This window comes from Antechinus flavipes, chromosome 2 (assembly GCF_016432865.1).
Source record: "Antechinus flavipes isolate AdamAnt ecotype Samford, QLD, Australia chromosome 2, AdamAnt_v2, whole genome shotgun sequence".
Classification (NCBI taxonomy): Eukaryota; Metazoa; Chordata; class Mammalia; order Dasyuromorphia; family Dasyuridae; genus Antechinus; species Antechinus flavipes.
In genome coordinates this window covers 324588005-324602311 of record NC_067399.1, presented here as the reverse complement: position 1 = coordinate 324602311, position 14307 = coordinate 324588005, and the positions used below count along the sequence as shown (strand labels likewise).

Here is a 14307-nt window from a genome sequence, read left to right as displayed (position 1 = left end):
TTAAACACATTTTATTCCTGGTCTGATCCAGGTCGATAGTTCTGAGAGCTACTGGCTTAGTTTTATGGGAACACCATCCCAACCCCACTCCATCTGTTTGCCTAGTCTGAGTCTATGTTGTCTGACGTTCTCATTTCTCTCTGTGTCCTGCTCTCTCTCTCCCCTTTCTCTCCACCCTTCTTCTCCCCTCTGTTCCTTTGTGATTTTCTCAGGGCTGGGCTTCAACATCGTCGGAGGGACAGATCAGCAATATGTGTCCAATGACACTGGCATCTACGTCAGCCGAATCAAAGAGGATGGGGCAGCGGCCCAGGACGGGCGGCTCCAGGAGGGTGATAAGATCCTCTCGGTGAGAACTGGTTTTCCACCTTGTTCAAAGTCCTCTGTCTCCTAAGCCTTACACCTTAGCCCTCTCTTTGGAAGGATTTTTGTGGGAAACATATGATAGATATAGTTTAATCCTTGTCTTGAGATGGTGTCTTTTTTGGTATTTTTTTTTTTTTTTTGAGTAAAATATTATTGGCCCAGTTATTTTAGGCAGAGAGTGCCTAAAAGTGATTTGCCAACAATCATACAGCTAATAAGCAAGGTATAGGAAGCAAGAGTAGATAAAGAATTTCAGTCAAAATGGCAAAAAATCCAAAATTAGTTCTATAGTACAGGGTTTCTGCCACTGAAACATCTTCCCTTTTAGTAGTTGAGATCCCATTTCCTTGATCCTACTTTGATGTGTCCCCTTATCATTGGATTTGTGTCTTAGGCCCATTAGTTGTGTAATTTTTAAAGTTAAGTCACTTTTTCAGCTGCAGAATCTATCTTATGTGCTTAGGTAAGACCTCAATTATGACAGTATGAAATGCAAAAATAGAATATATAGAATAGTTGGTAAGATTAATGGGGCTTAATTAAATCAAACTGTGAGTAAGTATGAATTTCCATAACTTCTGAAAGCAAAACAGAAAACGTTGCTCCTTTACTAGACTACTCATGGTCATTGCTGGGATATGTGTGTATATATCTGTATGTACACACACACACACACACACACACTCGCACAAACACACACATATATGTATAGGGAGGGTTGAAAAAATACAGTTTTTGTATTTTCTTTCTCTTTGTTTTCAAGTTATACTGAGGTTAGATAACTATCAATGTACACATATCTGATTGAAAAACTGTATGTGGTAAGGATGTTGGTAGGGGTAGTTCTAAGGACAGTTAGGTGGTACAGTGAGTAGAGTGCTGTCTTTAGAGGCAGAAAACCCTGAGTTCAAATCCAATCTCAGAAACTTACTAGCTGTATGACCCTGAGCAAGTCATTTAATCCTGTTTGCCTGAGTTTTCTCATCTGTAAAAGAGCTGAAGAAGGAAATGGCAAACCTCAAATGGGGTAGGATTACCTCTAGAAACTTGAAATGGACTAAAGAGGAATTTGGAATGGGTAATGGGAAAGGCCTTTAATGACAAGGATCTTCAGTTCATAAGAGCAGAGATCTAGATATAACAGGACACTCACGGGTCATCTAAGTCCAATTCCTCCATTTTAAAAATTTGATGAAAAATTTGAGGAGGCTAAATGTCAGAGCTGCCATTCTTCTCTCTAGGAGAAATGGTGGGACAAAGTTTTGGCGAACGAAAAAGAATCTCTATAAGAATAGAGTGGGGAGGCTGTGAATTGGAAGTAGTATGAACAAATAATGAAGATTATAAAGAACTCCACAAAGAAGGCCTGAGAATTTTGCCTTGGCTGCAATCCAATTGTGTCTTGGTTTTTATTGTAATTCTCTCTCTCTTTCTCTCTCTCTTTCTCTCTCATTTATTTTACCCCCAATCACTCTTGATATCTCATTTCATTAGTGATTAATATGCATCAAGATACCAAGTACAAGTGTGATGTGGTAAAAAGAGTTTACCTGTGGAGTTCATATTCTGAATCTGATAAATGCTTACTGTGTGACTGTGGGTGAGCCACTTTTCCTTTCAGTGTCCCAGGCAAATCTCTGGCTGTAAGTTATAGAAGTGTTGTCTGTTTGCCTAAATGGAGAGAGGTGTGATATTAGCTATTCCCTATACCCGTGAAATCACAACCATTTTCCTTCCAATGTCATCCCTTGGGGCACTGCTTCTAAGGAAGGCAAAGAGAAGAATTCCATCTTTGGTTCTCTTAGTGACTGGGACTGAGTTAGTCAAAGTTGACTGACCTGAAAGACATTCAATGTCTTTTGGAGAGGCTGATATTTTAGCTTTTTTTTTGATTGTCTCCAGGGATAGACACTTATTTAGCTGCAGGACTCTGACCAAGGCAGCCCTTTGTACACTAGACTTCAGTTCACCAGTGTCCTCATTTTTCCCCACCCTGCCAAGCCCAATGACTGAGTGTTTAATCTTTGGACAATCCCTTATAGGCCTAAGCTTTATTTTGTGAGAGAAACAGAAGTTAGGAAGTTTAGAGACACAAATGTTGGGTATTTCTGGGAACATCTTGGAGAAAGTCTGTAAATATGAGATGACATTGCAATGTTGCCTGAGTAAAAGTTTTGTTGATTAGTACAGAAGTTAGTCAATTAACAAGTGTTTAATAAGTGCTTATTATTAAGGCACTAAACTGGACCACTCAGTGCCTAACTCATAATTATTTCACTCCAAATCCTGCCCTCATCACTAGAGTACATCAACCTATATATTGCTATTTCCTCAAATACCCCAACTTTTTAGTTCCTCCATCTGCTCAGTTCTCCTAACTTCTTCACTCCACCTTCGCTTTATCTAGAAATGGTCATACTTATAGTCTTGCCATCACCCACAAGTGTTCCATTTCCTTGTTAGGGAATTCTGAAATTCCTTTTATCATAAGACTTTCTCTTTCCCTCTTTCCCTATGCATTATGATTCTTAACTTCATTCTTCTTTCAATCCCTCCAGCCTTCAATTCTTTCCCAAGCCATCACTTTTGCAACTGACTTTACTCTCTTCCTTTCCTGATCTTGACAGACACTTTAGTGAATCACTTCAATTTAATACTGTCTTCTATACGCAAGTCATTTATCCCCTTGTGCTTTTGTCAGGCATGACTTGTCAAATCCCAAACTTGGGTCACTCCCACTTTCTGCCTTCTTTGCTTGTATTCATAAGCTGCTGAGCAAAGCTGAATAATAGCATGAAAATATCTGTGCTTCCTGGGTCGATTTCACATTTGCTATATTGCCTCATCATTCAATTGAAACTGCCCTCTGGAAAGTTCCCAGTGTCAAATCTTTTGGCCTGTTCTTAGTCTTTTTGGGCTTCTCTGTTTTCTGTTCAGTGGCTTGCTTATTTTGATGAACTCTTATCTTTTTTACTTCAATAGACTTTGCTGTTTTGTGGGTGGTTGTTAAGTATTTTGGAGCTCTAATATTTTTTGTCCAATAAGATGTCTTGAAGTGACCTCCTGACATCCTGTGGACTAGACTTTTACTTCTTCCATTTTTCCTAAGTGACATCTATCATAGTTTCATAACCTAAAGTTAAATGACAACATGATGGTTCTACCTTCTCTACTAGGATAATGAATCTTTTAAAAAATAATCTTTTATTTATTTTCTTAAATTTTTTTTGAAATAATATTTTTTCCAATTACATATAAAGATAGTTTTCAACATTAATTTTTTCCCTTGAGGCAGTTGGGGTTAAGTGACTCACCCAGGGTCACTCAGCTAGGAAGTATTAAGTGTCTGAGGCCAGATCTGAACTCAGGAGGACTTCAGGGCTAGTGCTCTATCCACTTGGCTGCCTCTCGATATTAATTTTTTTAAAAAAAAATTATTATTTATTTATTTTTTTATTATAGCTTTTTATTCACAAGTTATATGCACGGGTAATTTTTCAGCATCGACAGTTGCAAAACCTTTTGTTCCAACTTTTCCCCTCCTTCCCCCCACCCCTTCTCCCAGATGGCAGGCTGACCAATACATGTTAAATATGTTAAAGTATAAGTTAAATACAATATATATATACATGTCCATACAGTTATTTTGCTGTACAAAAAGATCGATATTAATTTTTAAAATAAAATTTTGTGTTTAGATATTTTCCCCTCCCTCCCTTGCTCAAAGACAAGCAATCTGATACAGTTTATACATGTACAATCATGTTAAAGGTGCTTAAAAGAAGGTGTACAAACATATTTCCATGTTAGTCATGTTGTGAAAGAAGATTCAGAACAAAAGGGAAAAACCATGAGAGAAAAAATGAAAAACAAAAAATAGTGAAAATATTATGCTTTATTTTGCATTCAGATTCCATAGTTCTTTTCTCTGGATGTGGATAGTATATTTCATCATGAGTCTTTTGGAATTGGCTTGGGTCATTGTATTGCTGAGAAGAGTTAAGTCAATCATATTTTATCATTGCACAGTATTTCTGTTACTGTGTATAATGTTCTCCTGGTTCTGTTCATTTTACTCAACATCTGTTCACACAAGTCTTTTCAAATTTTTCTGAAATCTGTGTGCTCATCATTTCTTGTAGCACAATATTTTCCAGTACATTCATATACCACAATTTGTTAAGCCATTACCCAATTGATGAGCATTCCATCCATATTCTTTGCCACCATAAAAAGAGCTGCTAAATTTTTTTTTATAAATATAGGTCCTTCTCTTTTTATGAACTCTTAGTAGATGTATTGGTATTGATCAGAGACTATGCATAGTTTTATAGTCCTTTGGGCATAGTTCCAAATTGCTCTCTAGAAGGTTGGATCAGTTCACAAAGAATAAGGAATTTTTTTTTCCTGAGGCAATTGGGGTTAAGTGACTTGCCCTGAGTCACACAGCTAAAAAGTATCAAGTGTCCCAGGCCAGATTTGAACTTTGGTTCTCCTGACTTCTGAGTTAGTGCTCTATCTACTGTGCCATCTAGCTGCCCCCTAATGAATATTTTAAAAGTTGATATTATGCAGTGACTGCCTCCTATCCCACTCTCAACTCCCACTTAGAAGAAAATTTGATGGGGAAATATTTCTCTCGTGAACTTTCTAGATCATTTCCAATTCTTTTAAAAAAATTAAGCTTTATTTATTTGAACAACTCTAAGCATAAATAAGTTTTTACCAATGAGCGAAGGAGTGCTTTATTTAAAAAACATGCCAAGGGTTAGAAGCCATAAGAAATAATTTAGGATTCTAACAACCACAGTAATGATAATGGGATGATGATAACAGTAACTGACATTTATGTGACAATTTAGAATTTGTAAGGAACTTTATATATTATCTCATTTGAGACTCAAAACAACCTAACGAGAAAGGTTCTTCAGTATTATAATTTTTATTTTACATATTAGAAAATTAAGACTCAAAGAAGTTAAGTGATTTGTCCATAGCCACCCAGCTAATAAATGTCAAAAGCAGGATTCAAGCTTCCTTAACTCCAAATCTGGGAATCCATTCATTATGCCATCTTGCTGTCCTTTAGTTATGTAACATTGGGATAGGTTTCTAAAGAAGCTTAAGAAATCTCTCTCTCTGTAAACTTTAACAAGTACTAGGGTGTTATCTCCTTAGGATAGATTACTCATGGTTTTGCCAGAAGAACTCAGTAATTCACAGACCTTTATGTGATCTCCATTTATTTTATCAATTGAAATGTGGTGAGTGAACTCTTTATATTGGTGATTGTTCCATTTTAACAAAGCTTTTTGCCTTATAATACTCAGGGACCAGGTCATCAGTCTGTTCAGTTTCATACTGTTATAGCATTACTCTAGGATTATGGAATAAAATGAAATTATATAGTGAGATGTGATAGTATCAAGTGTTCTGAAATACCCATTGGGTACAGATACCAAAGGCATTTCTGTTCCAGCTAACTTAGAAACTAAAGAGGGAAATAGTACAGTCATTTCTGTACATAGCCACAGAGGAAAAACTAACCCAGAGCCAGGTAAAATTGCACCAATAGCCAATGAAACTGAATTGCAAACTTGTGAAACCTCTTAATAGCTCTCTGTTACGGTAAAATTTAATTCTCTGGAATATAACAAGTCTTCCTAGAATTTTTTTCATCTTTGCTTTTATTTTTGATGAGAAGAATTTAAAGGACAAGAAAATTATATGACTTCTGACATTAAGTAAAAATGAAATTTCTGATATTTATGACCTGAAGTCAGTACACATTTAATTCCTTCTATTATATCTTCTATATCTATTGATAGAGTATCATATAGAAAGAGTTCATAGTTAAAGTGAATGAATAATAATCATAAGATCCTCAGTCATTAAAGAGGTTTGCTTGTGTTTCTTATACTATACTTACTAAGGCAGGAAAGAGGAATAATATCCAGAGTTGAAGCAAAATATGCTCTATATTTAACTCCTTGATCAAGCAGAACAACTTTTCAGTATCTTTTGTTTGAGAAAATCCATGATAAAATGTACATGTACAACCAAAAAAAAGTTGTTTTACATGTAATTGGGGAAAATTAAAATTAAAGAAAAGAAAAGGAAAAAAAAAACTTATGACAGAAGATTACTGTGAATTTAACTATGAATTTAATTTATGTAGTAAAGTTGTTACTTTAGTGAATTGGCATTTTAGTCATCAAAAATTTTTTGAGGAAATAATTCATTTCTATCTACAGAAGATAGTTTTGCTAACAAATCAAATATGGATTTAGGGATTCCTTACAATAATAACCCTTCATAGGTCCAAAGCCCACTTTTTGGCAGTCTGTTCTGGAAAAGTCTATTAGAGCTATTCTTTAAAAACTTATAAGGAATGTTTACATTGTAAACATTTCTTTAATTTAAAATGTCTTTAATGTAAACTTTGCAAACGTAAAAGTCATTCATTTTTCCCAAGTTTACCAAGTATCTATCCTATACAATTTATAGTACTTGCTGGTTGAAGATATGGAAATAATTAAGACATGATCCCAGAATTTAAAGAACTTAAAAAGTACCAGAGATGATAATAAACAGAGACACTAGTGAAGATGACATGTATTTTAAATGCATAAGGGGTGGCATGTACAGTGGAAATTATGGAGTTAAGAGGACCTGATTTCAAATCCTAGTTCTACCACTTAACTAGTTAGTTGTGTGACTTTAGGTAGGCTCCTTAATGTTTTCCTCATCTGTAAATAGATGAAGTTGAACAAGATTGTCTCTAAAGTCTCATCTAGCTTTCAGTCTGTGATTCTATGCTAAGGATGGAGAAAGAAGTTATTTTTATTCAGAAGAGTTAAGGAAGACTTCATGGAGAAGATGACATTTGAGCTGAGATTTGAAAAGTAGGTGAGTTGTCAGTAAGTATAGATTGAAGGGCAAAAGCATTCCAAATACAGGAAATAATATGAAAAAAACAGATGAAAAAGTGTTAGATGTGTTCTGGGGCTGGTCAGTACTCCATTTGGTGAAAAGTTAGAATATATGAAGTAAAGTTGTATAAGATAATACTGGATTAGAGCCAGATGTTGGGGTGTGGGGGTGGGTGAGGCAGGGTTGAAGGTGAATAGGAGGAGTTAAGGACCAGCCCTTAGGTGCCAGGTTAATAAGCACTTCGGGTTTTGTTCAAAGTGCTAAAAGTATGTGGAAAGTTGAAAGAAGTGCTAAGAATCTGTAAATGCATTGACTGCAGTGGTTATCTGGAAAGGCTTTTTAGAGAAGGACAGTTTCAAAGGAGAAATAGACATAGGTTAGGACCAGAAGTTGTAGCATGAGTAGAAAGAGGGACATGATGTCCTGGTGTGAAAAAAATGGGATAAGAGGTAGAATCATAGAATTGGAAGGACTTTAGAGAACATCTTTTCCAAGGGTTGTTGATCTTTCTTGGTGTCATAAAATTCTTTGGCAGTTTGGTGAAGACTTCAGACTCTGCTCAGAACAGTGTTTTTCAATAATCGTAAGAAATGCTAAATATCAGATAGAGACCAGTGAAAATAAGGATTTAATTTTTTTTTCATCCCAAGTTCATAGACATCCTGATATCTGGACACTCCTGACTTGGGACAGTTCCTATTCTAAGGAGAGATGAAGAAACCTAACTGTAGAGAAGTAAACTGGATTGCTCATAGATAGCTAATTAATGGCAGGACTGTGACTGGAAATAGGGCCTATTCATTCCTTCTGATCCAATGAACTTTTTCCTGTACATCTTTTAAAAAGTGTTCTCCTTACATTTCTTTTTAACTTCTTATCAACATTCTTGTCCACCACTGTTACTTCTCAATCATTGCCCTCCTCCTTCATCCTCTTGCTCCTCCCCACCTTTATCTCCTCCTTCATCCCTAAAAGGAACCCTCTTTTGTAACAAATAAATATAGTTGTATAGAGTAAATTCATACATTGAACCAAGACTTGAAAATGTTGTTCTCATTTTCCACATATAGCCAATCCTCTCTCAGCTAAGAAATAGGAGGTAGGTTTTACCTTTAGTTCTTTGATATTAGTCCTTTGAAATAATGACTTTCCAGAGTCCTAAAGTGTTTACTTTTTGTTTTCCTTTAGATTATTGTGGCCATCATGTAAACTGCTCTGCTTACTTTGATCTGCATCATTTCATATAAGTCTTCTCAAGTTTCTTTGAATTCTTCATATTTTTTTTTTTTGGCATAGTAATTTTTTTATTACATAGTAATATTACCTTGTAACTCATGTAGCACAGTTTGTTCAGCCATTTGTACTTGTTGGGCACACATTTTGCTTCTGCTTATTAGTCACTATATAAAGTGTTACTCTAAATATTTTGTATCTGAGACCTTTCCCTCTATTTTGGGATTTATTCTTGGTATTAGTATCACTGGTAGCACTGGTAGTGGTCTATCTACTGCAACATACCGCATCTTGACAGTCATGGGATAAAACACCAGCACTTTTTTCAGTACACAGCATTTCTGGAGAATGTAAAACTGAGTGTTTTGTGAGGTCCAAGTAGAAAGAATTTGACTTGATGAGGTGCATCAGGAAAAGTATCCTGAGAAAATGACATTTGATATGGCTAGGAATTCTGAGGAAAAGAAGGTGAGGAAAGGCACACTAGACATTGGAAACAGTGTGAGCAAAAGCATGAAATCAGGAGAATTCATGGAATGTTAGAAAGTAACCCAATTTGACAGGAGTGTAGAGTACAAGGAAAGCTGCAAAGTTAGGTAAGGGTAAAAAAGTTGGGCAGTGCCTGATCATGGAGGCCTTGAATCCTTAAAAAAAAAAATGAGTTCAATTTCCTACTCAGGATCTTCAGAAAATTTTTGAATGGAGGACTGACTTGACAAGGTCTATGCACCCTTTAGCCTGTGCTCATTTCTCACACTCCTCATAAAATCTTAATTTGTGAGTTATCTATAGAATTCACTCTTTAGGATTTTGTATTTTCAGAACCCATCATAGAAACAGCATGTAGATTTACTGGAGCTCTACTTCTAATTCCCTTATTCTTCTTCCTTATTGTTCTTGGCAGGTGAATGGTCAAGACCTGAAGAATTTACTGCATCAGGATGCTGTGGACCTCTTCCGAAATGCCGGTTATGCTGTGTCACTCAAAGTGCAACATAGGGTGGGCTTCTCTCCGTCTGGGGTGTTTGGAGTCACTCTTCATATAGCATGCTTTTTGAAGATCCACATAATTTCCATGCAGCTAGTCCCAACCTTTCCTTCTCCTGTTACCTTCTATGAATCTTTGGGGGGAGAATTAGAAGAGAGCTTTGAAGTAGTTTTTGTGGTTGTTCACTTGTTTTCAGGTGTGTCTAACTCTGTGACCCCATTTGGAGTTTTCTTCGCAAAGATGCTAGAGTAGTTTGCCATTTTCTTTTCTAGTTCATTTTATAGATGAGGAAACTGAGGCAAACAAGATTAAGCAACTTGTCTAAGACCACACAATTAATATCTGAGGCCAGATTTGAACTCAGGAATGAGTCTTCCTTATTTCTATTTATCCAGTGTACCACCTTGCCGTGCCTAAGTTAAGTCCTTCCTCCTCATTTTATGGATGAGGACACTGAGAATAAGAGAGATTAAGGGCATAGAGCCAGCAAGTGTCTGAAAGAGTATCTGACCTCAGATCTTTGCATTAGCACTCTATCCTAGCATGGTGACCAAGAGCTTAATAAATGTTTGATTATTGAATGTGGAGCAAATGATAGGAGAAGGAGAAGCTCTGGAGGGAGACATGTTTTCTTAGGGAGTTATCTGAGAAAGGAAAGAAAGATATAGAATGATTTAAGATGTGATTGGTCCAGTGATGGTTTTCTCAGGATAGTGGAAATGGGCTAGTTTTTAGGCTCCTGGGAAGGAGCCAGTAGATAGAGATAGAGATTAGAAAGCGAGAAGAGGTCATTGTGGGGAAAGTGTGCTTGAAAAACAAGGGAGAATGGAGTATGTAGATGGATTGGCCTTGGCAAAGAAAAGGTCATCTCTTCATCAGAGAGTAGAGAATGAGAGATGTTTTCAAGAGATTAGGGATACAGAATTTCTGTATAGAGAAGTCTATTTTCTCAATAAGATATGAGGCAATGTCCTCAGCCGAGAGGGTGTAAAAAAACCTGAAGACTGTAGAAAATGTGAGAAAAGGTTTGAATTAGCCTTTGTGGAGAGTTGGGAAGGAGTAAAAAGATTGTCTTGTGAAGGACCATTTGAAATGACATACAGTTTTTTTTAATATCAGATTGGCTCAGTTACATGATTTCCTCCAGTTTTGTGATTAAAATGAAGTAGGTAGTAAGACCAGTCCAAAGTTGGCATCTGGGAATTCATATAAGATTTGAAAGTGGAGGAAAGAGTTGGATTTATTAACTATAGAATCAAGATTGGAAAAGGAAGAAGTTGAAGTTAGAGCAGAGTTTTATGGCTTGGAAGATTTTTGAGGGATGGAAGGTTTGGAATTTCCAATGAGGACAAATAGGTATAGGAGAAATGTAGCATAGAGAGATAGGAAATAATAAATAGATGATTTGATACATGGATTTTGGAGGGATTGGTAAATTGAGTTGGAAGACTTGGGGATGGTGGTGTAATCAAAGGTGTGTGTGTTGAGATGGAAATATCAGGTCACAGGAGATGAGGAATTGGGACATTTGAGTGTTTGAAGGGCAATAACATGTATATAGAAGTACTCTAGTTTGAGACAAAGGAGGAGAATGATTTAGAAGACTAATAATTGCTAATAGACTATCTGGTGCTTTTGCACTATGTATCTTTTGCAAAGTATATATCTTGTATGTCTTATAAAGAGTCACTCAGCTATAGGAGAAAATCTATAAGTACCATTTAGGAGAGGAACTGTTAGTATTTGTTTTATTTTATAGTTTGTTCTCCATTTTGCCTGTGTTCTAGAAATTTTTCTTTTCATGTATCTAGAATTGAGAATTAGGAGAAGAGGACTTTAGGCAGTGAATGAAAGGCCAAACTCTTGATTCCTAGAAAGAGAGCCATATGGAATTTGACCAGTTTCTCATGTTAATATTAGCACTATTTGCCACAGAGAATTAATGCGCTTCTTTCAGCCTCTGCTTCAAGGAACCTTTCAGAATGATCATTCTTAGAGAGCCTCCATATCTCTGAGCACATTAAACTTATAGGGCTCATCTATCCTCTAGTTCTCAGTAAAGCCAGTGTAGACCCTTCCCCACTGAACTCTCTCTCTCTGCCTTGGGCTTCTCTCTCTGAGAGCCGTAGCATAAATAAGACTGAATGGCTATTGACCTTCCTTCCTGCCTTTGCCTTATGGTGCTCAGGCTTTATGGTGATGTCTTTGTTGGGTGGTGGTATTTCTGAAACACTGGTTAACAAAAAAATTAAAATTCATCTTTCTTTTCCAGGTCCAAGTGCAGAATGGGCCCTTGGGTCATCGAGGGGAAGGGGAACCAAGTGGCATCCCAGTTGCCATGATGCTGGTGCCATTGTGTGCCGTCGCCATGGCAGTGGCCTGGGCCATCATGAGATATCGGCAGCGGCTGTGATAAAAGTTTGTTTCCCTCCAGTGCACCCTGATGAAGATCTCAATTTCTCCCTCTCTCTGTCTACCCACCTATCCACTTGTGTACAGAGCCACCACATGATTTAAAAAGAACGAATGGACTGTTCTGTTCTGGACTGATGTTGGGAGGGGCTTGTCCAACTACTGAGAAGTTTTCATTGTTCTGATGAGGGGTGGAGGGAAGTGGGAAATCGGTTGGCAAGCTAAGGGAGAGTGTTGTGGGCGTGGGCAAGGTGCCTGTTTCACAGGGTAACTAGCGGCTCAGCCTCTGGCTTTGTCTCCTGCCCACCCAGCCCCCCGGGATGATACCTTTTCTCTGCCCTGGCCTGTTTCAAGGCCAGTTTGTGTGAGTCGAGAAAGAAGAGATTTTTCTCTCTATTGGTTATACTTGGGAACTCTTTGTGGTCCTCACTTTCTTCCTAACTACAAACCTAGGTGCCTACATTGAACAAAGGAGAATGAGGGGGCCATTTTTACCAATGAAAAATGTGATAGTCAATGCCTTATGGAGAATTAAAGAGAAAAAGCTACGTTGTGATTTCTAGGTTTCTGATGCTAGGGCTTGCACTTAATTGAAGATTTAAATACAGTCCTACACAGTGAGAGACCACTATGGAAGAAGCCTGGGCTGAGAGAGGGAGGAAACTGAAGGAACTAGCAAGAGATGTCTGAGAAAAAATATTTTTTTCCCATGATAGCCATGGAAGAAAGAGATCTTCCTCCCTTACTCCTCCCCACTCCCATTGAAATAGGCACTTTACAAAATCTTTGCAAAAATAAAGTCCAAGATCTTGCATTTAAAAATTTTACAATTTATAAAACATTACTGTTTTGCTTCCCCACAGAATACCCTTAATTTCCCATGCACTCTTCTTCCTTCCCCCCCTTTTCCTTAGTTCTTTGTACCTCACTGTTCAGATCCCTCTAACTATGACTGAATACCTTCTGCCCTAAATTCTTCTGGTCTCTATGTTTTGATTGCAGGTGCCCAAAATGTTCAGAACCTGTTTGTGCACAGTTGCCTATTTAGAGTTTGCCCTGAGCTCAGTTGATGACCTTGTGAATGTTGAGCTAAAAACTGAAATTGTTTTGTTAGGTCAGAAGTATCCAGGATGATTCTGGGCAAAATACATCAGATCAGGAATACTTGCAGGAAGTAAAGGGGGCCCTTCCTCCTTTTATCTTGTAAAGTACTTGCATATGTACTGAGTGAAAATAGCACTTGGTTCAGTTTACGAAACATTCTCTATTCCATCGATATTCAGTTCCAGGATCCTATATCATTGTTATAGTCAGTACATCCAGCTACAAAAAGGTTTTTGAATTCAAAAGGTTAACCTAATTAGATTCTGGGTTACTAAAAATGGACATTTTCATGCTATGATTTATGAGAGAAAGTAGTGTAATTGTAAATTACCTGTTAATCTATTAAACGAACTACTGGGAGCCATAAAAAAAAGTTAGAAGTAAGCAGGAAATTGATACCCTTCAATGCACAAATATTTATTAAGACCCATGGCTATGATAAGGTCTTGGCTATAACTCTTCTTCAGGCTCCCTCCAGCTCTGTCCTGCAGAAGGAAACTTGTGTGAAGGAGCAGTACAAACAACACAGAAAGGATGAGGAGGGGAGCCAAGGTAGGGTTCAAACCAAAGAGGATGTGGTGGAACAGACATTTCCTGTGTGGGTTCCATGATGGATCCAAGATTTGGTCAGTGTTTGTATTTCCTCCAAGTAGATTCATTTTTACCTTCTCATCTTTTGTGGATTTTTTCCCATTTTCTCATCCAAGTCACTGAAGATCTAGCTGCTGCTGTTTTACTCTCCAGGGTACCAGTTGTTCTCCCTCAGTCTTTCTGTATGTGTCTCATTCTCACTGTGTGGCCAACTCTTCTCCTTCCCTTTCTGTTACTCTATGCCTTCAGTATTTGTTCTAAGTCATGTCTCCCACGTGGGTTACATTAGTGTGGCTGCTTTATGCCCACCCTGAATCTTCCCATCACTCTTTATATTATTTGTTAATTCTTCTGAAAGTGTGGTGTTCTTGATGTGCATCCTCTAGGAACACTGGGAGAATGTGAGTGTTAGAGGAAGGCTTTTTTGGCACTGAGTCCTTGGTCTTCTAGAAAGTCCAGCTCTGTTTTCCAGATATGATCTTATCTAACCCCATCTTCTCAATATGGGAACTCAGCTCATTTTCTGTCTTCATACTGTGCTCAAGATATACATATTCATTTTCATCCAGTTCTTGTGACAAACTGGGCAATATGCCATTTTCTTCCACACTGTTTTCTGTTTATGTGGATGGTTAGGCCATTCTCCTTTATCTTGCCATGAACCTTTGTAGTGTTTGAGG

The 14307-nt window shown here is 37.4% G+C and overlaps 1 protein-coding gene across 1 annotated transcript in view; it reads left to right on the top strand.

The window, feature by feature from the left end:
- The window catches only part of SYNJ2BP (synaptojanin 2 binding protein), a 33906-nt gene extending 21152 nt beyond the window's left edge, over positions 1-12754 (top strand). Inside the window, exons 2-4 of the mRNA XM_051977694.1 lie at positions 213-349; positions 9437-9532; positions 11793-12754. Of these exons, the coding sequence (XP_051833654.1) occupies positions 213-349; positions 9437-9532; positions 11793-11933 (374 nt within the window). The 3' untranslated portion in view covers positions 11934-12754. The remainder of the gene's footprint in view (positions 1-212; positions 350-9436; positions 9533-11792) is intronic.
- The last annotated feature ends 1553 nt before the right edge of the window (positions 12755-14307 follow it).